A 25,663-nucleotide genomic window follows, 5' to 3' on the forward strand; every position below is an offset into this window, starting at 1 on the left:
AGAAAAGAAAGCTTCCTCCTACAGACCCACTCTCTCCATTCCAGAATACTGTCACAACAAGCAACTGAATTCTTGGAGGGATGAATATCAATCTACCAGAACATTTCCTGCAGACCTTTTCCCACCCACCATCTTCTTTGCCAAAAGCTCAGTACACATCTTTCACTTGCAAAATATTGACTCCTCTTCTTCCCTAGAATAATATAAAATACATTTGGATGGTGGCAACAAGTTGCTGACCAATAATTGATCTGATAGATAAGAGAGGAAACACACAAAGCAGCTAAGTCACTCAGAAGCCACATACTTTTTTTACTATGAAGCGTGTAGGAATTTCAGCGCTGGAGGAGGATGACAGAAACACCACCAAGATTCCTTGCAGGGCTCAACTTTCTACTAAAACTGCCGCTACTCCTCATACTGCGCTCGGTGCTCACACCACAAAAGTAGAGGTCAGAAAAACAGTAAGTTCACTCTGCCACTGAAAAGCCAGCATCCAAGAAAAATCATCAAATGCGTGTGAGTCCCTGCCTCAAATGGCACTAAAGAATTACAACAAGACTATATTCATCCACAACACAGGTTGTATAGCAACCTCATCTACTTTAACCACTGCCAAAAATCATGAAAACAAAAAGGATGTGCCCAAGTTTGTGCACAGTGGTCAAAGCCCTCCACAATCTGTCAGGCTCAGTTTTCACTTCAACTGCACACTTTAACTATAATAATAGCCAATATTTATTAAGCTTCTATTATGTGCCAAGTAAGTGCTCTTTGTCAGGATCTCTTTTTTTTTTAAGATTTTTATTTATTTATTCATGAGAGACACAGAGAGAGTGAGAAGCAGAGACACAGGCAGAGGGAGAAGCAGGCTCCATGCAGGGAGCCCGATGGGGGACTCGATCCCGGGTCTCCAGGGTCATGCCCTGGGCTGAAGGCAGATGCTCAACCGCTGAGCCACCCAGGCGTCCCATGTTGGTATCTCATTTATCCGTACGACCACTCTACCACTGGTATTCTCTCCCTTTTAAAGATGAAGAAATTGAGGCTTAAATAGGTTTGGGAACTTTCCTTTTTAGAGGAAATAAGTCACTAACCAGGGTACAACCCAAGCCCCAACGAGCTCCAGAGCTCACATTCTTCACTGCTAAGTACTAGTTCTCACATATGTGGTCCCTGGTTTCCTACTAGAAAAGGGAAATGGCTGCGATATCTACTGCTCGTAGTTTCCTAATAGTCTCCTATTACAGAATTGATTAGGACAAACTAAAATAATTCCCTTAACTGCACTTCACTGTACGAGGATTTGCCACATACAGGACAAAAGCACGTGAAAGCTAAAGTCAGCTAACACTCCTGAGAATCTGCTGAGAGGCTGAAAAGCAAACTGCTTTTCATTCCATTGGTTCTCAAAAAGTAAATTCTCTAGTTTCTTACCAAGTTCACATCCAAGGTGCTCATCTCAAAACTGTGACAGACGTAGGGCACCTCAGGAAAGGCAGAAAATGGGCCCTGCAGAAGGCTGCTGACCTTGAAAAGATGGGGGGAGCTGTGGAGGGTGTTCCTACAATGAAGCTCTCATAGGCCAGAAGGCTTACAAATGCCAAAATGCTTCACATCAACCCTTCAGTGTTTATGAGGGCTTTGAGTCAAAAACTAAAGTTTTATTCTCAGTTTAATTTCATCTAGCCAGAAAGGCAAATTCCAACAGCCAAGTTCCTAAAGGTTCCAAAACAATTTCTTTCAATCGCATTTGGCATCAAAGTGCTACAAAGACACAACGCAGACATTTTATTTCCTTAAAGTTGCTCTACCACTCTCAAATGGACATTTAATACATGTTTTCCCTGCTAAAACAGAAAATGTGAGGGGGGAAAATGTATTTGCATCCCCATATTAGGTGGGAATCTATGTGCATCTTAGATTTTTTACAGCAGAAAGCTGTATTTTTTTTAAAGATTATTTATTTGAGAGAGAGAGAGAAAGAGCATGAGCATGAGAGAGAGCACCAGGAGGAGGGAAGGAGGGTTAGAGGGAGAAGCAGACTGCCCGCTGAGCAGGGAGCCCGATGCTGGATTTGATCCCAGGGCACTGGGATCATGACCTCAGCCAAGGGCAGACATTTAACCCACTGAGCCACCCAAGTGCCCAGAAAGCTGTATTTTTAAACAGCAGAATACTAATAAATTTTGTTTTCCCCCTTGTTTCTCCAAACTTCTCTCAGGGCATGCCCTAACATCAGAAAGAATATCGATCTGGGGCCACAGTTCAAATCCAGCTCTGCTACCTACATGACCTTGGGTGTGTCATTTCATCTGAGTTTTGATTTGCTTCTATGTACACGGAAACAATACTACCTAATAAGAGGCTTTAAGTAAAATGTATGCAAATACCTGGCACACAGTTCAGTAAATGGGAGTTATCACTGTTGGACACGACAGTATCTGTTTCTTGATTTCTTTCATTTCCCCTCCTTTCCTCTGATGAGTAAACAGAGTTCAAAAATACTACATAAGAGTTACAATTATTCCAGATTCTGTCACACAAGTTAAAATAATTTCTACTTTTCTCTCAGTCCTGTTTCCCACAATAAAGTAAATTTAATCTATTCTCATTTCTTTTCTGCAGATCAGAAACTCCCAGTTAGCAACGCCCAAGTTGGCCCTAATTCTGCAAGAGTATAGAGGAATACCTGAAGCAAAGGAAAAAGAAATGGCATTTTTCTATTAATAGGATTTGTGTTCTAAAAGCCCACAATGACTTAGATATGGTCATTTTGTGTCTCGTCTTCTGCAATACAAAATACTCTGAACCCACTACAAGACCCAGAGAGTAAACTAATGGCTCCCTTAAGAGAACACCACATCCGAGGAAGGGACTACTTGGGCATACCGTACAAAAAGTAAAGCTTTCTTGACTGATTCTACTGAAAGCAAATTGCTGAAAGTTGGTAGCACACTGAGAATAAACCTATATAAGCACTTAAGCAGTGGAATTTAAGGAGCCACACTGTAGGCAAACATCACTACTAGTATCTAACCCTTCTCTGCTTAATACTTCAAAATAATTATAAATATACATCATCCAATTCTTTTTTTTTTTAAGATTTTATTTATTTATTCATAAGAGACGCAGAGAGAAAGAGAGGCAGAGACACAGGCAGAGGGAGAAGCAGGTTCCATGCAGGCAGCCTGATGTGGGACTCGATCCCAGGTCTCCAGGATCACACCCTGGGCTGAAGGCAGGTGCTAAACCGCTGAGCCACCTGGGCTACCCACATTATCCAATTCTTACAAATCGTAAGAAAAAAATAAGTACCGTGAGGTGCCATCAAATACTCCTTCCTAAATCAAAACAGACACCAGTCCTAAGAACAGAAATAGCCTAAAGGACACCAATAAATCAGTGTACACAAAGAGAATCATTAAAAAGAAAAAAAAAAAAACCCTCATGGGGAACCTGGCTGACTCAATCAGAAGAGCATGCAACTTTTGATCTCAGGGTTGTGAGTTCTAACCCCACATTGGATATAAAGATTACTTAAAATATAAACTTTGAAAAAAACCCTCCCTTCAAAAAACTGAATTTTTTTTTTTTTTTACTTTGGGAAGCTATCTGTTTGGGTGGTGGGGAGGAGTCAGGAAAGGGAATGGAGTCCCACTGGCTATGTCGTATTGCTCCTTCACTTCTGTATTTCACAATAGTGTTCTGAACTGCACAGAAAAAAAAAAACCTGACAAACATGGAGATAATATCTCAATGCATCTGAGTAAGAGAAAAGAGTTATAACATCCGTTGCTTGTTGATTCTGGGCTAAGAAACACAGTCGAATGGAAGAGAGGGGAAGCAGTTCCCAACAAGCATACAGGAGCACCACATCTGGGTGTGCTGAGTCTGGACATGGACAGACAACCCTAAAGTGGGTTACAAGACACAATGAAATTCCCACACATACATCCTACTCCTGCATCCTACTCCTGCATTCTGAGTGTGGATAAGCTGTTGTCTTCATGCGAAAATTTGTTGGATGAGTGATTAAAGGCTGTCCAACTTGATCTTTACAATCAGGCAAGTAAATACAATCTCTTCCCTATCAACACTATGAATCACTAAATCATGACTCAGGGGTCACTTGTGGACTGCAGAAATCACAAATGTCCACTCTGTAAATGCCAAAGGGGGTACTTATAAGGACCAGCCCTTACTGAGGTTGAGAGGTGAATAAATATATGATAAATATATGTATTTTTTAGGTGGGAAGAGAGACAGAGGGAGTAGGAGAGAGAATCTTAGGCAGTCTCCATGCACAGGGCTCAATCTCACAACCCAGAGATCATGACCCAAGTCGAAACCAACAGTCAAAACACTTAACTGACTGAGCCACCCAAGTGCCCCATGATAAATATTTGAGTTGTTTATGCCAGGCATTGTTTAAAGCGTTTGATACTTATTAACTCATTTAATCCTTATAGCAAGCCTTTGAAGTGGGGTTATTATACACACTATTATCTCCATTTTGCAGACGAGGACACGGAACGAGTACATGTGGAGGTGGAAGTCCAACATGGTAGCTGGCTCAGTCTGTGTCCTTAGAGGATGCCATACTGCCGTTCACGTGGAACGATGGAAAAACACGACAAAATGATCGGTGAATGTATCTGCTAGACTCATCTGAAACCAAGTCCAACCAAGAATCATAGAAAGTGCCTATAGAAAACCTCAAAGAGTATTGTAGACATGCAAAAGAAGGCCAAAGGGGAAAAACCAAAAACCACCTCCTCCACAGGAGTAAAGGCCGGCTGCGTGGGGAAGAACCTTGGGGCTTCTTCAACACCAGTTGAGTCACCTCTTGTGACTTACTTCCCTGGGTCCACAAAGGCAGAAGTCTCTGATTTGTCACCCCAACAAACCCTCAAGGGTTCAATGGGAATCCTCTGCTTCACAACACTCTAGAAAAGGCTCCAACCACAATTAACACTGCTACGTACTGCCTGGACCATCCCGTGCTTCCCTTCAGGAGCATGTAGCCTAGAAGCCAACCTAAGAGTCTCCCTTTATACCTTCTCTGTCGGCCTCAGTGTCCAGTCTACTACCAAATTCCATCAGTATCACCTGTTCAGTATCTCTGGAATCCTCTATCTCCACCAGTATCACCTAGTTCAAGATACCATCTCATGTGAAGGTGGTCTTTCCAGCTGGTCTACCTGTATCTGTCCACTTTCTGATCCATGCTCCACACCAAAGCAGCAATGATCCTTTCATCAGCGCGGTTTGCTCTGCATTATTGGTGGGATGAAGACAGTGCCTTGATGTGGTCTACGAGGCCCTGTGCAGCTTGGCCCCTACCTACTTGTCCACCCTGGTTTCCTACCTCCCTCTTCCTTAGTCTACATGTTGGCCATACTGCTCTTCTCTCAGCCTTTCATACCTGCCACGCTCCTTCCCATCCAGAGATGTTCCCACAGGATGCTCCTCCCCTCCTCTGTGAATTCTGTGTATCTGTCAGCTTTCAGGACAAGGGCCATTTCTGTACAGGTTCTCACAGCCCCATGTATCTCTCTCCCTCCTAGCCCTAACATCACAGTTGCAATTTCACATTTGTTTATATAATCATTTAAGTCTATCTTGCCACCAATCTAAACTCTCTGAGGGCAGGTCCTTGCTCACCATATATCCCCAGAATCCAATACAGACCTTGTACATGGTATATGTTCAAAAGGTTTTCTTGACTAATTTAATTAATAACGAATAAGTAGTGAGAGGTTTTAAAACCACTTGACCAGGGACCAGAGAAACATATGGCTTAAGATACAATACCTAGGTTGGGCCATTACTAATGGATGGCATCACCAAATGCTCTAACCATATTGTAAAGTACTGGAGAAAGAGTGCATTCCATTAAAGACTGTCATGCATGTGGCATTAATCCAGAAAGACTAGAAATTGTGAAGCCTGTCCAGCAGGAGCGCAACAGCCGTGGATGGGGCTGGCGTCATCCCAGGATCTTACAGCCAATTCAACTCGTGTCTAGTGACAGCTGCCTCTGTGCTTCCTGAAATTGCCACCTGGTTTCAGAGAGGGACCTGGACTTCCTCTTAACCCTTTACTCCTTCTGTCCCACTATCCTTCAACTCTGATGCTGCCTGCCCAGCTGCCTAATCAAGCAAATGGTGCCAATCTTACTTCTGGATCTATGAAACATGGGATAAAAGTCCTTACTGAACTGGGTGGTTTTTTTTTAATATTTTATTTATTTATTCATGAGAGACATAGAGAGGCAGAGGGAGAAGCAGGCTCCATGCAGGGAGCCTGACGTGGGACTCGATCCCAGGTCTCCAGGATCACACCCTGGGCTGCAGGCGGCACTAAACCGCTGCACCACCAGGGCTACCCTGAACTGGGTGTTATACTATATGTTGGCAAGTTGGATTTAAGTAAAGTATTAAAAAAAATTAATGAAATCTGAAAAAAAAAAGTCCTTACTGACCCAATTAACCATCTTGGTTCAATGTGTAGGGAAAAAAGGTAGAAAAGTATGGGTCTTTAATAATCACACAGACTGTTTTTCCTAGTTATACTGACAGACTTTTCTCAAACTCTGCAAGATTCCTGAGAACGAACTCATTTGAAAATTATGCAAATTTTCAACAAATGTGGCAGTAAAATGGACCAAATGCTTTGTGCAGCACCTCTTGCTACTCCCTCTGAGTGTGGACATTTCGTGCCATGACAGCACAGAAGAATGCACAGATGGCTGCCAGCAGTCTCAGCATGTCCACATTTTCAAAACTAGGGTATCCCAGTGGCCTGAATTCAGTCAGAACAGTGGCTGAGCAGAAATAGAGAACAGTCCAGCCACAGTGCTAGGATGGGATTTGGGTTTTTTTTTTTATTGTTGTTGTTAATTCCTATCATTTACTCCAATGTTTTGGCTACTCTTTTTGTTTGTTTTAATTTAAAAAGAGGATAAGGGCATGAATAGCAAGTCTTCCCGTTTCTGAACTGTCTACCCCACAGATCAAAAGGAACTGCATCTGTTCCTGTTCCGACTGCAAAGATCAACCATCCCCAGGACCTAGGACCCAGGACCTGCAACTGCCACTCTCCCCACATCATCTGAAAATCCTGCCCCATGCTGAGCCAGAAGCACTCCTATGCCAGCAATCTATGCCAGACAAGATGTGAGAACTGCCGCTCATTCTTCTGGAAGCTTATGGCCCAACAGAGACATGCTGGAACCCATATCATAGAGCTGGCAAGGCATGAAAAAGTTGTCCTTGTGATCTCTCCTCAGAACTAGATTTCTTAGTGGCCCAAAGTACAGGGTTCCAATGAGCCTGAGGAGCGAAACCAGCACGTCAACACTCGGGCTCTGCGTCTAGTTACTCAGCTGCAAGGTGACCCATCTCTGATATATACCAATTCATTTCAACAAACAGCTCGCGAGCATCCTAAATACCAAAATGCAGAGGATAAAAAGATAAATAAGAATTGACTTCTGCCCTCACTAACTTCAGACAGACAAATAAGTTATAACTGGAACACTGGATGAACAATGCAATAAGTACCAGAAGCTGACAAAATTGTATAAAGACCACATCATCTCATGTAATCCTCACAACTCTGTTAACAGCTATTACTGTTCTCATTCTACAGATGAGGAAAACGAGGTGGACAAAGGTTATGTGAAGTGGGACTTGAGCCTCAGTTTACCTGATCAGAATTGTATTCCTGCCAACCACATCCTTCTCCAGGACTCTGACTCCTGCCCTTTCACATAGTCTTTTACTGACTGAACAGTCAATCCTAATGCACCTGCTATATTCAAGCACAAGAACCCCAGAAAGAACACAACACACTGCCTCTACCTCTCTGGAGCACACAGGGGTCGACCATAGTACAAGCCGCAATAAAGATGTGTATAAGGTGCTGCGCTTGGAGGACAGGCCGCAGGCCTGATGGGAGCACGGCATCTAATCACATTCAGACAGGGTCAGAGAAGACAGCTGCCCTCAGAAAGTGTCATTTATACTGAGACCTAAAAATTAGAAATTAGTTACAGGCCTGGCTGGTCTTCCACAAGTCTCTTCTTTTGGCAGGGTCCTCTTCCCTCCTCACAAGGCCTGTGTTCCCTGGTCGAGTATGCCCACTCACGATGCCCTGACCACAGCCACACGGCCACCAATGGCCCGTCAATCCACTGTCCACACGGTTCAAGACCTCTGCGAAGCTCTCTGATCCACCCCCTCTCCTGTATTGCAACAATCTCTTACCTTGTCTGCCTTCCTTTTTTTGTTTTTATTTATTTATTTATTTTTATTTATTTATTTATTTATTTATTTATTTATTTATTTATTTATTTATTTATGATAGGCACACAGTGAGAGAGAGAGAGGCAGAGACACAGGCAGAGGGAGAAGCAGGCTCCATGCACAGGGAACCCGACGTGGGATTCGATCCCGGGTCTCCAGGATCGCGCCCTGGGCCAAAGGCAGGCGCCAAACCGCTGCGCCACCCAGGGATCCCCCTTGTCTACCTTCCTAACCAGTGACACAAACTGGGGGCTGAGGCTGTACCCGTATATTTTTTTTAACTTTCATTTTTGTATTTAAATTCAATTAATTAACATATGGTGTATTACTGGTTTCTGAGGAAGAGGTCAGTGATTCATCAGGTGCAAATACCACCCAATGCTCATTACATCATGTGCCCTCCTTAACGCCCATCACGAAGTTTCTCTGTCCTCCACCCTCCACCCCTCCAGCGACCCTCAATTTGTTTCCTTTAAGAATTTCTCACAGTTTGGGGCAGCTTGGGGGTGCTCAGTGGTTTAGTACCGCCTTTGGCCCAGGGCCTGATCCTAGAGACCCAGGATCGAGTCCCAGGTCAAGCTCCCTGCATGGAGCCTGCTTCTCTCTCTGCCGCTCTCGTTCTCGTTCTCTCTCTCATTAATAAATAGAATCTAAAAAAAAAAAATCTCTCACAGTTTGTCTCCTTCTCTGAATTCATCTTGTTTCATTTTCCTTCCCTTCTCCTGTGCTCCTCTGTTTTGTATTTTTTAGCCTCAGACAGTAAACTGTCAGAAGTCTACTGAAAGAATGCATAAAATAAAAACCTAAAAAGAAGACAAATAATTCTTGATCCTGGTAATATTCTTTCATCCGAAGCATAGTTCTTAAGAGATTTTTTAAAAAGAGTTCTATTAAAAATGACTACCTAGGGATGCCTGGGTGGCCCAGCGGTTTATCGCCTGCCTTCTGCTCAGGGCATGATCTTGGAGTCCCGGGATTGAGTCCCACGTTGGGCTCCCTGCAGGGAGCCTGCTTCTCCCTCTGTCTATGTCTCTGTCCCTCTCTCTGTGTCTCTCACGAATAAATAAAATCTTTAATAAATAAATAAATAAATAAATAAATAAATAAATAAATAAATAAATAAATAAAATAAAAATGACTACCTAAGTAGATGATCAGTGCCAAGTATTACTGAACTCTTGTCACACGTCTCACTGGCTTTCTGAAACACATTCTGGTCCCATCAGTGGGGCAGGTGCATATTCAAAGCCAGACTTTTAAATCTGAAGGTCTGTCACTGAAGATATAGGCTAGAAGTTAAATTAATCTATCCACAGTCCAGTTCTAGGAGCTGGAAATCAAGGCGGGATTTGTTTCCTGGAGCTGATTCCCAGGGCTGTTGGTTCCCTGCTCCTGGCCAGAGGGCTTCAATCACTCTGGAGCCAGCCTGACTAGAGGCTTACTCCTGGCTAAAACGCACAACCAGGTAACAGCTTTCCTGCTAACCACAGATCAACTCTACTAACTATACACTGTCTTTGGCATACAAACAACAATTACTCTGAAAGAAAACAGAAGCCAGGGAAGCAGACATGCAGTAAGAGGCAAACTGACAATCTCTGTCTGGACTCAGAGTAACAGACGACAGATTGAGCCATTCCCGTATCTGGTCTTGAGGATCCTGCTATTTACTCGCCATGCAAATCAGTTCTCAGCCTTAATAAGTGTTCATTGCATATGGCTAGTTGGGAACTCTCAAAAACATTTCAGACTAAGCATCTATTATCCACAAAAATATAGGCCTAACTTAAACACATAAATATATAATCTGCTGGAGGTTTTACTACGTTCACTTTCACAGGTCCCCTGTAATTTATCTTGACAGTGATTCTGTAAAGAATTCTCACCCCTACTCTATAGATAAGGCCCATGAAGCTCCAAAAGGTTAAATCATGTGACTGGGGGCAGTCCCAGTGGCTCAGCGGTTTAGCGCTGCCTACAGCCCTGGAGACCCAGGATCGAGTCCCACATCAGGCTCCCTGCATGGAGCCTGCTTCTCCCTCTCCCTGTGTCTCTGCCCCTCCCCCTCTCTCCTCTCTGTGTATTCTCATGAATAAATATAAAATCTTTAAAAAAAAAAATCATGTGACTGGGCTCATACAGCTAAACAGGTGATGAAGCCAGAACTTGTTCTCAGGAATTCCAACACCTGAGAAAGCTTAAAACAAAAATTTAGTACTTTTGGTTTTTACTTTGTTTTTGTAAAAGTTGTACTAAGACATAAATTCAGGGACACCTTGTCTGGCTTAGTAGGTAAAGCATGTGATTCTTGATCTCAAGGTTGTGAGTTGAAACCCCACACTGGGCATTGGGCATTGGGCTTACTTAACAACAACAAACTCCAGAAAGACAAATTTATACACCCCACAATTCATCTATTTTTTTTTAATTTTATTTATTTATTCATGAGAGACAGAGACAGAGAGAGAGAGAGAGAGAGGCAGAGACACAGGCAGAGGGAGAAGCAGGCTCCATGCAGGGAGCCTGACGTGGAACTCGATCCTGGGTCTCCAGGATCACACCCTGAGCTGCAGGCGGCACTAAACCGCTGCACCACCAGGGCTGCCCTATTTATTTACTTTTAAGATTTTTATTTATTTATTCATGAGAGACCCAGAGAGGCAGAGACATAGGCAGAGGGAGAAGCAGACTCCTTGAGGGGAGCCTGATGTGGGACTTGATCACGGTACTCCGGGGCCACGCCCTGAGCCGAAGGCAGACACTCAACTGCTGAGCCACCCAGGCGCCCTATTTATTCGCCTATTTATTCACCTATTTAAAAGTGCACAATTCAATGGTGTTTAGTATATTCAGAGTTGTACAACTATAATCACAACCATTTTAGAATATTTTCAGCACACCTAAAAAGAACATGGTACCCACTAGCATTCATCCCCTCCATTCTCCCTGCCACCAACCCTCCAAGCCCACTCCTAGCCCTAGGTAACTAACTGCCAATCTTAAACTTCTGTCCTATTACAAAATAATGCCATCAAGTATCCTCTCAAATGTAACAAGTGTTCAGGACAGGGAAACAGGAAACAACCTCCAACAGTGTATTGTCCTAACAGCTAAGAAAAAAAAAAGGGGATCCCTGGGTGGCGCAGCGGTTTGGCGCCTGCCTTTGGCCCAGGGCGCGATCCTGAAGACCCGGGATCGAATCCCACGTCGGGCTCCCGGTGCATGGACCCTGCTTCTCCCTCTGCCTGTGTCTCTGCCTCTCTCTCTCTGTGTTTGACTATCATAAATAAATAAAAATTTATAAAAAAAAAAAAAGAAATACTTATGCATGTGCCTATTTTAAGTCCTTTCACATTTAGACCGCTTTTTCCCCTTATCTCAGTTTTTTTTTTTTTTTTTTTTTAAGGAAGAAAGTACTCACAAAGACTCAAATTAAATCCCTCACTCTGGTTTGACAGCTCATCATTTATTGAATGGCAGTGAAAGTATTACTCATTTAGGCTTCTTGACAAGAATCACTTTAACAGGGATGCCTGGGTGGCTCAGCAGTTTAGCGCCTGCCTTCAGCCCAGGGTGTGATCCTGGAGTCCAGGGATTGAGTCCCACATCAGGCTCCCTGCATGGAGCCTGCTCCTCCCTCTGCCTGTGTCTCTGCCTCTCTTCTGTGTCTCTCATGAATAAATTAAAATAAAATCTTAAAAAAAAAAAAGAATCACTTTAACAGATGACTGTTGGGGCATAAAGACCAAGAACAGAATCAGCAACCACATTAAAGGTCTACGTCAGCTATCCAAATTACTCTCCAGGAGAAATAAAAAAGCTTCAGAATGATGCTCCTACCAGCTACCTTCTGAGGCTCCCTCCTGGGATGGCCACAGCCCTCTCTGAAGCCGCCCTGACCTCCACAAGGCCACTCAAGCCCCACAGCCCTGCCCTCAAGGAGCTTATGGTTCTGTTGGAGAAAGAACACCCCCAGATATGGAGCAATTATACCTGAGTAGAGAATAGACACTGCAGCAACCAAGAGCCCAGAGCTACAGTCTGTAGCTTTTGTACCCAGTACAAAAAGAAAGGGAGAATGCCAGTGAGGAAAGCCAAGCAAACACAGGCTAACGTGGCTCTGGCCCTCTGAAGCGCTCACTGGCCAGATGCTTTTCCCACTAAACTCACTTTTCTTTCTCCATTAGGGTTTCCTCCATGACTTCATTTGAAACAGCAGTTCTTAATGGGGATGAGGGAAAGGATCATAGTTAACAACAAAAAATGCAGATTCCTACAGCAGGTGCCCACTCCCTCACACATCCTTTCCTGTCCCTAAGATATATGTGAATCTCTAAAGCAGGACTTGGGACAGTGTATTTTGAAGAAATTCTTCAAAGAAACACATTGTTTAAAAAAAAGAATTTTTTTTCTTTCTTTTTGGGTGCCTCGGTGGCTCAGTCAGTTAAACATCTGCCTCTGGCTCAGGTCATGATCCCAGGGTGCTGGGATCAAGCCCGGCATGAGCTCCCTGCTCAGTAGGGAGCCTGCTTTTCCCTCTCCCTCTGCTCCTCCTCCTTGCTTATGTTCTCTGTCAAATAAATAAATAATCTTTTAAAAGTTTCCTTGTACAAAATAGGTTTGTTTGTTTTTTTTTTTCCTAAAGATTTATTTATTTGAGGGGCCCCTGGTGGCTCAATTGGTTAAGCATCCACCTTTGGCTCAGATCATGATCCTAGGATCCTGGGATTGAGCCCCACATCTGGCTCCCTGCTCAGCAGGGAGCCTGCTTCTCCCTCTCCCTTGCCCCCCCCCACTCATGCTCTCCCTCTGCTCTATCTCAAATGAAAAAATAAAAATCTTTTAAAGATTTTATTTATTCATGAGAAACACAGAAAGAGAGAGGCAGAGACATAGGCAGAGGGAGAAGCTCCATGAATGGAGCCCAATGTGGGACTTGATCCCAGGACTCCAGGATCATGACTTGAGCCGAAGGCAGACCACTGAGCCACCCAGGCATCCCAAATAAAATCTTAAAAAAAAAAAAAAAAAAGATTTATTCGAGAGGCTGTGCGCGTGCATGTGTGAGCAATGGGAGGGCCAAGGGAGAGTCTCGTACAGACTCTATGCTGAGTACAGAGCTCCATGCATGTCTCCACCCCACGACCCTGAGATCATGACCAGAGCCAAAACCAACAGTCCGACACTTAACTGACTGTGCCACCCAGGTGCCCCTTCGTGCAAACAGGTTTAAAACCACTTGCCTAAGTCAACTTTATGAATCAGGAAATGAGAGCCAAAGAGGTAAAGGGGGCTCCCTCAAAGTCACACACCTTGGCCTCCCAAATGCAAGCTAACGCTCTTTCAACAAATCAAAAGAAGAAAGGAATCTGCAGTGAGTCTGGAAAAGCTGTTAAGATGTGGGGAGGAGGCAGGTGGACAGAAGGACTCTTAAATAGGAAAATTACACATGAAAGCTGCATCCAGCAGGAACCTGGCTATGGTGTGCAGGGTGACTTGGGTAGACAGACCAGTTAAGCAGTTGTGGTCTGTGGTTCCAAGCACATGAGGAGATGCTAGCAGGGATCATAGAATGAATGGAAATAAAGACAGGCCAGCAAAGAGGTCTCCCCCAAGGGAACCCTGGAAACTGTGACTAGTTTAGAGTACAAGTGGCTGCTGGGGAAAGGGGGGACTGCTGGCAGCAGCTAGGAAGGCTAATTTAAAAGGGCAAAAGCCAAACTGGATTGGACATAACACCCAGGACATAACATGCTGCCCAAACCCTAGGTAGCTCCTCCTGGGCACCCCCAAGACAAAACACCCTAACAGGAAGACAGAGAAGGAATCCACACAGAAAAGCTCACTGGAAGAGAACGCTGTGCCGGAAGGGAGACCCTCTGGGTGGATAGGAAAGGCACCCACTGCAGGTAGGGCACAGTCCTGGGAAAGGGCCAGTGCCCTTGGCTCTGGACACAAGCCTCTGAAAAGACCAAGGAAGAACAATGTTAGAAGGGAATGTAGGAAATCTTGTTACTATGGAGACCTGCTCTGGTGGCCCAAAGAACACACATGCACACACAGAAGCTGCAGCGACCACCACAGCAATGAACATTTAATGAGTGCTGGCTACATGTTGAGGACTGTGTTAGCCACTTCCCGTGGATTGCCTCAATTAAGGCTAACAACAATCTGCAGAGCTGGATACTGTTATTTTCACTGCCATTTCACAGATGAGGAAACAGGCTCAGAACAGTTAAAGAGCCAGACCAAATCCACGCACCAGGTCGTAGGGCTCTAATTCCAAAGCCATGCTCTTCACGAGCACATTACGTTGAAAGTAAAGAGGGCAGCACTGGAACGCGTACGAGCTCGAGAGAAAGGTAGCAGGTGGGAATGACGGCACTGTCCGAATGTCATCCTTTCAGCCAACTGATGTGACTAACAGCAGCTGCAAAAACACATGGCGTTGCCTGCACCAACCTCCTGCCCCGACCCCCCCAGAACTGCTATATAAATCCTAGGTCAGCTGAATAGCTGGCGAGGAGCTCAAAGCCTCAGAGCAGGAGCTTCTCCACGGTCTCGGGGCAAGAAGAACCAGAGGCCAATGAGAAGGCACCTGCAGCCTCACAAAGGGCCAGACTGACTTAATGGTAAAGCAGAAAACAACCCTGCATGTCCTAGCAGCACCCCTTCAATTCTATTTTTCAGGACTGAGCTCACTTGCACCCCCACCATGCCTTATATAAGGTATGAGACAGATGCTCCGACCACCTGGTCCCGACATGCCTATGAGCCTTGGGAGCTGTCCCTGTTGCCTGCCCACTGCATGTATCCCCTTCCCCCACACTAGCACCCACTCTCACAATGCCCTTTCCAAGTTCTACACAGCCTTCAAATGAGGCCAGATGCTGCCGCAGGTTCTGCAGCAGCTTCTGTGCTCCAAAAGCATTCTGTGCGCTCCTCCTTCATAAACAGGCAGCACCTACCTCTGTGCATTAAAGCCATCTGTTGACGTGCTGTCTCTCTAACAGAACGTGAACCTCCTCAGAGCCCAAACTTGTTTTCGCATTCCAAATTCTAACAGTGCAAATGGCAGGCATACGATCAATAATATTCCCATGTCAAGTTACTATTAATAATAATAGCATCTAGCAGTTGTTGAGGATCCACCACGTGTCAGGTCCTGAGTATACAAGTTTATTTCTTCTCACGTTCAAAATAAGCCTACAGTGAAGATAATCACCCAATGTTACAGTTGAGGGAAAAAAGTCTATGAGAGGTAAAATCACACTGGAAGTAGATCTCGAGGGATTAAAGCAAAACAGGAATTCAATTTTTTGTCTAGGAAAAGGTAGGAATTCAGTGAGATTTTTCATCCAAAAACTGGGCTCACTCTCTTCAAGGTATTCTCAGAAGTATTAAAACTCTCTTAGCAAGAAAAGCAAAAAGCAGCTCAGAACCATCATCTCAAAGAGCGGTGGCAATCTGTCATAGGGAAAGATAGACTGGGGCATCTGGCTGGCTCAGCTGGTAGAGCATGGGACTCTTGAACTCAGGTTATGAGTTTGAGCCCACACTGGGTGTAAAGATTACTTAAAAATAAGATCTTAAAATTAAAAAAAAAAAGAAGGAAAGGTAGACTTGAAAGTATTTTACCATGGTGGCCAGGGTTTCATACACAAGCCCTACTTTTCTTGAGCTGAAGACTTTCCCTGTTGCCAAATGCGAACAACTTTGGGCTTAGATGCCACCTCCAAAAGGCTACCCCCCTATCCCCCCACCCCCCTCCCCCGTCAGGTCTACAAGGAATGATGGTCAGGAGCACAAAAGGAAAAGCTATGATGCTATTTTAGGAAAAGCATTTACATATGAAATCAAAACTGCATGGTCTGGCAACTGACTCACTGAACAGGGCAGCCCCGGTGGCTAAGCGGTTTAGCGCCGCCTTCAGCCCAAGGCGTGATCCTGGAGACCCGGGATCGAGTCCCACGTCAGGCTCCCTGCATGGAGCTTGCCTCTCCCTCTGCCTGTGTCCCTGCCTCTTTCTCTATCTCTCTCTAATAAATAAATGAAATGTTTAAAAAAAAATCACTGAACAGATGCAATAAATAGACAAAATATGGCCTACGATAGAGTCATTAGAAATGAGAGATAAGGGGGACACCTGGCTGGCTCAGTTAATAGAGCATGCAACTCTTGATCTCAGGCTCATGAGTTCAAGCTCCATGTTGGGGACAGAGGTTACTTAAAAAAAAAAAAAAAAAAAGGAAATGAGGGAAGAGGGAAATTGGGTCCAGAGAACGAAATGAGCAAAATGCCAAAGGCCAAATGTCAACAATGAAAAAAGTCATCTAGTAAGTGTTCTCATTAGGTTGGAATTTTAAATATAACCAAATCATTCTCAAATGTATAAAGGAACAAAGAAAAGAGGAAAAGAAACTTTTAGAGATGGTGAAAAATACTCTAAGCAAGAGTTACCACTCAGTGAACTCTCCTGGCATGATAGTACTATAGCAACAACCACAACAACTAAATACTTTCGTTAATACCTTAGCTGGGAAAGACTTCTGTATTCTAAGATTAATGATTAAGTGCTTTCTGAAACCACCCAAGTGGCCCTGACCCACAACTTCTGAATAATAGTAACAGTAGCCCACATCTACTGAAGCCTAGCCATGTGCCAAGTATTCTAAGGATTGCAGAATCATATTTGATATTCATAAATATTCACATATACCTATCAGATATTATTATTATTTTCCAGGTAGAAATACAACCAAGGCTAAAAGGACTGGCCTCACTCATAGCCATAATAAGTGGCTGTTTGCCCTCCCTAGAGTTGTGCCCCTGGAGGCACGCAGAGCAGACTAAGGAAAGGAGGAGGTCCTATGGTCCTCCCTGCTCTGAAGCAGCTTCACTCCACTCCAGATCCCTCTCCACTTTTAGCCCCCTCATCATCCTCCTGAAGCAACAGAAGAGATTATAAAAATTGCTCCAGTTTAATCCTACCTCCCAACCTATCTCAAGAGTTTTAAACGATTCATTAAACTGCAAACCCACTGTTTTTGTTGCTCCCCAAAACACCTCAGAAGTCACAACGTTAACTTATTAGAAACTAAGGATGGTTTTCTGCTGGAAAAATAACTCAAAAAACACATGCTCTACTGTGACAGGTCAGCAGTACTATCTTCAAACTTGACAACCACATGCGGGTTATAAATTCTTACATATATTATGATTGCAATTATATGAGATACACAGACAAAGCAAGAACATACTAAACAATGGAACTACTTGCTTTGGTTAAGGTAGCACAACTGATGGTAATTTTATTTTTCTAACTTCTGGTATCTGCAACTTTGTTATATTGTCTTTTTTGAACACTGTCTTTATCATAAAAATAGGTATACATCTTTAAGTGATTAAAAAGAAGCTTTGGGGGCACCTGGGTGGACAGCCAGTTGGGCATCTGACACTTGGTTTTGGCTCTGGTTGTGATCTCAGGGTTGGCTCTGGTTATGATCTCGGGGTTGTGGTATGATCCCTACACTGGGCTCCACACACAGCAGGGAATCTGCTTGGGTATCTCTCTCTGCCCTTCCCTGCCTGAGCAGAGCAGTCATGAGCAAACTCTCTCTCTCTCTCTCTCTCTCTCTCTCTCATAAATAAATCTTAAAAAAAAAAAAAAAAAAAGCTCTGGTTGGGGCACCTGGATGACTCAGTTGGTAAAGCAACCAATTTTTTATTTTGGTTCGGGTCATTATCTCAGGATTGAGACTGAGCTGTGCTGCGTATGGAGCCTGGTTCGGATTCTCTCTCCATCTCCCTCTGGGCCTTCCTTCCTCTAAAAAAAGAAAATTTAAAATAAGATTTTTTTTTTTAAAGATTTTATTTATTCACGAAAGACACAGAGAAAGGCAGAAACATAGACAGAGGGAGGAGCAGACTCCCTGCAGGGAGCCCGATGCAGGACTCGATCCCAGGACCCCGGATCATGACCTGAGCCAAAGGCAGATGCTCAACCACTAAGCCACATTGACCCAGATGGCTCAAGATAAAAAATTTTTTTCAAAAGCTCTGGCCTGTGAAAACCCAATTCTCACTAAAGAACAATGTGACACAGGATGGTTTAATGTGGAAGTATTCCAAGAATATCAAATATCCTGTTGGTGATGCTCAGGGAAAAATCTAGAACTTTACATTTCTAAGTATGGGTTGCCCTTAGCCTAATATTTTTTAAAGATTTTATTTATTTATTCATGAGAGACACAGGCAGAGAAACAGGTTCCACGCAGGGAGCCCAATGCGGGACTCGATCCCGGAACTCCAGGATCATGCCCTGCAATGAAGGCACTCAACCACTGAGCCACTCAGGCATCCTAACCTAATATTTTATTTATTTATTTTTTTAAAGATTTTATTTATTTATTCATGAGAGACAGAGAGAGAGACACAGGCAGAAGAAGCAGGCTCCATGCACAGAGCCCGACATGGGACTCCATCTCGGGTCCCCAGGATCACGCCCCAGGCTATAAGGCAGCGCTAAACGACTGAGCCACCCAGGCTGCCCCTAACCTAATATTTTAAAAGCAGTCCTGGTTTTAATAACAGAGAAGGAAGTAGGCTGCAGAAGAGCATTAGGTTCTAAGACAGAGGGTGTCTGTGTGGCAGCTGTTTGATCGGGCTACAGGAAGTATCTCTTGACATAGCCTCATGACATCTTCTGATGCTCCATCTGCAGAAGTTGAGAGGTACTGGAAAAGATCCAGGGAGATGCCGCAGGAAGCACATGCAGGAGAGAAAAAGCGGAAGCTTTGGAGAGATTATCAGGCTAAAGCCAGCCACAGCTAAGAAAGTGATCATTTTAGGAAGATCTTTTAGGAAGAACTTTTGATGTCCTTTAAATCAGTGTCAATGACCTCTACGATCCAGAAGAAAATTCTGGCATAAAAAAAATTAGTTTGGAATGGAAAAAAAAAGTCTTTACAAAAGGAAAATGACAGATCTAGATCTTGCTTTTAAAGGTATTTTTTTTGCTAGGATTGAGCAAGGAAGTCTGTTTTAGGATAAGCCAATGTCTTCTAGTTATGGATCCACTGAAGCCGTCAAAGTTGGTAGTCCAACACAGTAGTGTGCCACCAAAAAATAATCATCTCAATTATTTTATCTGTTTTGTAGTCCCAACATCTAAAATAGAGCCTGGTACTTTCAGGTACTAAGTAAATATCTGCTGAATTAGCTGTATCTCCAAGGGGCCCTGAATCCTCTCAGTCACCTGCTGGAGAAGCTAACAAAAGCCAAGAAAGAAACCACTACTGGAGAACGTGAATGAGAAAGCACTTTAGTGTGTGAATGCCAATCATGACTACAGGCATGTTTCACTATATTACCTGCATTCATAAACATAAGGATGGAAGAACAGCCCTGGAGTGAGACTGCCTGAATTTAAATCCTGGCACAGGACAGCCCAGTGGCTCAGCGGTTTAGCGCCGCCTTCAGCCCAGGGTGACATGATCCTGGAGACCCGGGATCGAGTCCCACGTTGGGCTCCCCACACGGAGCCTGCTTCTCCCTCTGCCTGTGTCTCTGCCTCTCTCTCTCTCTCTCATGAATGAATAAATAAATAAATCCTGGCACCACCTCTTGCCAGCTGTTACCGCCCCCTTCCCCCCACAAGGTACTAACTTCAGTGGGTCTCTCTACATCTAAACACACAAAAGGGAGTAGCAGTGTCTGCTGCCTAAGAGAGCTGAAAGGATGAAATGAGATATGCACAGACACATAGTGCCTAATAAATATTCTTAACTATTCATTGTATTATTTTGATATATAACCCCAGCGTGTTATCTCTTGGAAAAACACAAGATCATAGATAAGGTCACTTCTCTCCATGAAAAGATATGACCCTAAATGAAGATTAAGCAATCAAATGCATTCTTTTCCCTGAGGAATGAAAAGAAAAAATTGGCTCTTAAATCTGAACTTTTTTGACCTTCTTCAATCTTGTTTTTTCTCCTCCCTTCTACACAAAAACCTTCCCTGGGCAGCCCAGGTGGCTCAGTGGTTTAACACCGCCTTCAGCCCAGGGCGTGATCCCGGAGTCCCGGGATCGAGTCCCACGTCAGGCTCCCTGCATGGAGCCTGCTTCTCCCTCTGCCTGTGTCTCTGCCTCTTCTCTCTCTCTCTCTCTCTGTGTGTGTATGTGTGTCATGAATAAATAAATAAAGTCCTTAAAAAAAAAAAAAAAAAAAAACCCTTCCCTACCCTCCTATGGGCCTGGCTTAACCACAGGCACTGGTAGCTCCAGGGGACAGTTCTTATCTCCAGACTGCAATACTTCTGTGGTGCTGGGCAGGACATTTAACCTCACAGGGCCCATATTTGTATCACAGAGGAAGAGTAGCCCAGGGTGTGATCCTGGAGTTCCGGGATTGAGTCCCATGTTGGGCTCCCTACATGGAGGCTTCTCCCTCTGCCTGTGTCTCTCATGAATAAATAAATAAAATCTTTAAAATAAATAAATAAATAAATAAATTATCCCACCAAATCTAACAATCTTCAAATAGAGGGCGCCTGGCTGGTTCAGTCAGGAGAACACATATAACTCTTGATCTCAAGTTTGAGCCCTATGTTGGGTGTAAAGATTATAAATAAAATAAACTTAAGAAAAAAAAATCACAGGGCACCTGGGTAGCTCAGCCAGTTAAGTGTGGGACTCTTGATTGTGGCTGGTGATTTCAGGATCATAAGATCACTGGGTGTGAAGTCCACTTGAGAGTCTTTCTCCCTCTGTCTTCCCCACCCTCTCTCTTGTATGTGCAGTCTCTCTCAAAAAAATAAAATAAAATAAAATAAAATAAAATCTTTAAAAAAAAACAACAACACATAAACCCCCCCCACACACACACACCCACACACTGCTTTCTTTGGCTCTTTGTGCTATCTAACATCTCCCCACCACAATGTGTGTTTCTGTTGTGGGTCTAATCTAAAATGACATTATAGGTTAACAACAGACATGGAAAGACATTTACAATATAGAATTCTGGTGAAAAGGCAGATTAAAAAATAATATGATCAGTGACACATGAGTGGCTCAGCAGTTGAGTGTCTGCCTTTGGGCTCAGGGCGTGATCCCAGTATGAGGATTGAGTCCCACATTGGGCTCCCTGTGAGGAGCCTGTTTCTCCCTCTGCCTATGTCTCTCTGTGTGTGTGTGTGTGTGTCTCTCATGAATAATAATAAAATCTTTAAAAAAAATAATATGATCAGCCAATATTAAGCCCATTTTAGAAAAAACATGCATACACCCACACACATCTTTGACAGGGTACAGTCTGAGTTGTTTATAATTTTTTTTAAAAAATTCTTTGCATATCTATATTTTCTTATTTTTCCACAATGAAATGAACACTTATGGCTTCTGAAATAATAATTCAAACGAGTGTTTTTTGTTTTTTGTTTTTTTAATTTATGATAGTCAGAGAGAGAGAGAGAGAGAGAGAGAGAGAGAGAGAGAAGCAGGCTCCATGCACCAAGAGCCCGATGTGGGATTCGATCCCGGGTCTCCAGGATCGCGCCCTGGGCCAAAGGCAGGCGCTAAACCGCTGCACCACCCAGGGATCCCATCAAACGAGTGTTTTATTTAGCAAGAAAAATAGATCTGGCTTCCAAACTATAACCAAATGCCTCCCTGATAGGGAGCTCAGCACTCAGGGGCTCCCTTGCACGGAGACACAATGTCCTTTGTACTGTTTGCCTGGGACTAAGCTGAGGTGGTGATGCTGAGATGTTTCTAGGTACCAGCCATCTGGTACCACCAAGAAGACCCAGCGCGTGCTCTCTCCCTCCCATTCACCTCAATTTCCCAAGCTTCCCATTTACAAGCTCTACTGATTTGCAACTCTCCGGGCAGTGTTTACAAAACACGACCAAAGGTCCTGAACTACAGTTCAGCACTTTAATGTTCACATTCACTGACTTAGAATCAATGACAGAAGAGCCCAAGTTAACTCTGGCAGAGATCCATGTTCGAACTACCACCCTTCCTTTCAGGTTGTTCAAAGTCAATCCGTCTAACCACAAGAAAAAAAAAAAAAAAAGCCATCATGTTTAAAAGCATCGTCCTCAAATCCTTTATCCAGTAAAGTGCTACTGCTTTTAACACAAAGTTGCTGACTCTTGACAGATTCTGGCATACTGAAGAAAGCCACTGTTGAGCCTTCCAAGATCTGGTCAGCCAAGAACCAGTTCATCACCAGGCACAGGTATCATTAGATCATACGGCATGAAGACAGTTCTGACAGCTCAGTGACCCACCAGCAAAACGTGCCTGAGATAGGAGCACCTGGGTGGCTCAGTGGGTGAGCTTCGGCCTTTGGCTCAGGTTGTGATCCTGGGGTTCCAGGATCAAGTCCCACATTGGGCTCCCTGCATGGAGCCTGCTTCTCCCTCTGCCTGTGTCTCTGCCTCTCTCTGTCTCTCATGAGTAAATAAATAAAATCTCTTAAAAAAAAAAAAAAAAGCCTGAGAAACGTGTGATTTCCCAGCTTACAAGAGCAAAGCACATACTAAGAAATAAGTGATAGGAAGACATACACCAAACACAGTAAAGATGAAAGCAGTATGAAGTAGAAACAGAACAGTCCAGAAAGTGTTCTGAGGGACTCCTGTTACAGAGTGAGCCATGAGGTTAGCAGACTCTGCTCTAAGAGGTAAGCCTCAAAGCTGCACACTCCAATTTTCAACAATATGATGTCTAGGGAGAGCTATACACTTAAAAAGAAACTGCTTCTCGTCCCCTCCCTCATGCCCTTATCTTTTAAACTGTAAGCAATTTAGGTCAGAGCCCTTTCCTCCGTTACAAAATATTTTTAGAGACGGATTACAACAAAGAAACACAGTGTCTACACAGCACTATTTCATGGCAAGAAAACAAAACTGCGAACTCTAAGGATCCGAAAAATGTGACCATTTTGGGGCTGAACCACTCCCCTTCCCTAATTATCCCTCAAAGGAAATATATATCAGGCACTGCGGGCAAAGAGGGAAAACATGTCTAATTACAACATGTGCACTCGGTGGATGAAAAATCTGAACATTCTTGAACTCTGGCCACATTTCGGAAGACTTTCCATTTGTAGCTTAATCTCACTGAAGAGGAAAGGTTAAAGATCAGTTGAATTTCAACAAGGGCCGCATCAAAAAAGACGCGAAGAGAAACCCACATCTACTCACCCACAACACAAGGGAAGCCCGTTGAAGATTCAAGATGACCCTGACTCCTTATCAAGCATCTGAGGAGGAAGTGGTTTTTATTTTCAAAGTAGAACTAAAAATAAAACCGATTTGGAGAGTATGCTCAAAAAAAAAAAAAAAAAAAAGAGTATTCTCAACTAGAGAGAAAACACATGCAACCGTGAATGTGAGGGTGCGCGTGTAAAGGCTTCAGGCCTCAGGTGTTCTCGCAGAACAGTCCCCATCCAGGCCTGTCGCCCACAGCCGCCGGCCTTTGCCTGCAGGGGCGGGGGGCGGTGAAGACCGTGAGGGGCTCGGTGCTGCCGCCTCACGTGCCGGGGAGGGCGCCGGGAGAACCTTCAGGAGACGGCACCTCATCAGGCACCTGGAGCGGGGACTGCCGCCCGGGAAGCCCGCGGCGGGGCCTACAGGCTCCGGCGCCTCTAACCCGGCTCCCGAGGGCCCCCCCCCGCCCACTCGGCTTCCCCGGGGCCGGCTCCGTCGCTGTGCCTCCAGCGCGGCGCACTCCCCCCTCAGACCCCATCAGGTCTGCTCAGATGCCGCCGCGCGGGGAGGACAACGGTGCCTCCCTCCTCTGCCCGGGACCCCTCATCACCTCCTAACGTAACCGCATCATCTGCTTATATTTTACTTAGCGTCGACTCGGCTCCCCCCGCCCCCAACAAATATGCTCCCGGGGAGCAGGGACCGCAGTTCTGTGCTCGCATCCGGGCGTCCAGGACGGTGCAGGAGCCCCGGAAAAACAGTTCATGAATGAATGAACTTGACCGTAAAACTCCAGGAGTCAGTCAGGCGAGACGGCGGTGAGAGCGGGAGGGAATGACAGGGGGGATTCGCCGAGGAAGGAGAGGGCTGCGCCGCCGGGAGGCGGGAGGCGGCAGGCGGGAGGCGGCAGGCGGCAGGCGGCAGGCGGCAGGCGGCAGGCGCGAGGCGGCGCACGGACCCCGCCGGCGGCTCCCAGCAGCTCCCGGAGCCGCACGCAGCGCACACGGGCAGCTCCGAAGCCTCAGCGGAGCGGTTCCAAGGGCAGGGCCGACCCGCCCTGACGCCGGCGGCCCGGAGCGCCCAGCGCCCCCCACCCCCGCCCCGGGGCGCGGCCCCTTCCCCGCTCGGGCCCCTCACCTGGTCGCCGGCGACCGGGCCCGGCGCTCCGGCACCTGCCTGCCCGCGCGGGGCCCCCGAGAGCCCCCGAGCGCCCCCAGCGCCCCCGGCCGCCGGGCTCCCCTCCCGCAGCCGCACAGGAAGCGCCCGCGGCCCGGCCGCAGCGGGGAGGGGGCTCCCGCCGCCCCCCGCCCCCGCCCCCGCCCCGGCAGCTCCACAGCCCGCGCCCCGGCCGCGCGGCGCCCCCTCACCTCCGGGCGCACGTACGACACGAACGAGGGTTTGGGCGCCTTGGTGCCGCCGCCACCGCCGACGACCCCCTTCCCCAGCATACCGCCGCCCTAGGAAGCAGCGCCGCGCGGGAGCAGAGGCGGCCGCTCGGGCTCGGCAGCGGCGGCGGCCACCAGCTCTGGCGGCCGGGGCTCCGCCCATCCCCAGGGCCGCGGCGGCCGCGGCGACGCCCGCATCCGGCTCCGCCGCCGACACCGCTCGCCCCGCCCACTCCGCGCGCGGGCCCCGGGAGTCGGGAGCCCGCGGCCGGAGACCACGCCCCCTCCGCTCGCCGCAGGCGCGTCCGCGCTCGGGCGGAGGTTCGCCTTCGCAGATTGGCTCCGCTCCGGCAAAGCCCGCCCCCTGCGCCCTCTGATTGGGCAGGCGGCGCCGCCGGCCTAGCCCCGCGCCGAGCTACCTCTTGAATGAACCGGGAGGGAGGTTTCGCGGGCCAATCCGGAGAGCGCCCCTTCCGGACTCCGCGGCGGTTGGGCGGCAGGGGCGGCGCTGCGGGCCAATGATGCTGCGGTCGCTGAGCTGGGAGCCGCGGTGCCCGGCGGGCGTTCTCCTCTCCTCGTTGGCCGTTTGGCTTTAAAACTTTCAAAAGTGGTGCGTCGGGGCGGCCCGGGTGCTCAGCGCTGTGGCGCCGCCTGCGGCCCAGGGCGTGACCCTGGAGACCCGGGATCGAGGCCCGCGTCGGGCTCCCTGCGTGGGGCCTGCTGCTCCCTCTGCTTGTGTCT

At 46.1% G+C, this 25,663-nt stretch overlaps 1 protein-coding gene across 1 annotated transcript in view; it reads right to left on the bottom strand.

The window, feature by feature from the left end:
• The window catches only part of MTMR12 (myotubularin related protein 12), a 71,794-nt gene extending 46,658 nt beyond the window's left edge, over nt 1-25,136 (bottom strand). Inside the window, exon 1 of the mRNA XM_055325406.1 lies at nt 24,905-25,136. Within this exon, the coding sequence (XP_055181381.1) occupies nt 24,905-24,985 (81 nt within the window). The 5' untranslated portion in view covers nt 24,986-25,136. The remainder of the gene's footprint in view (nt 1-24,904) is intronic.
• Nucleotides 25,137-25,663: the final 527 nt, after the last annotated feature.

Source organism: Nyctereutes procyonoides, unplaced genomic scaffold (assembly GCF_905146905.1).
Source record: "Nyctereutes procyonoides isolate TBG_1078 unplaced genomic scaffold, NYPRO_anot_genome, whole genome shotgun sequence".
In the NCBI taxonomy this organism is placed as follows: Eukaryota; Metazoa; Chordata; class Mammalia; order Carnivora; family Canidae; genus Nyctereutes; species Nyctereutes procyonoides.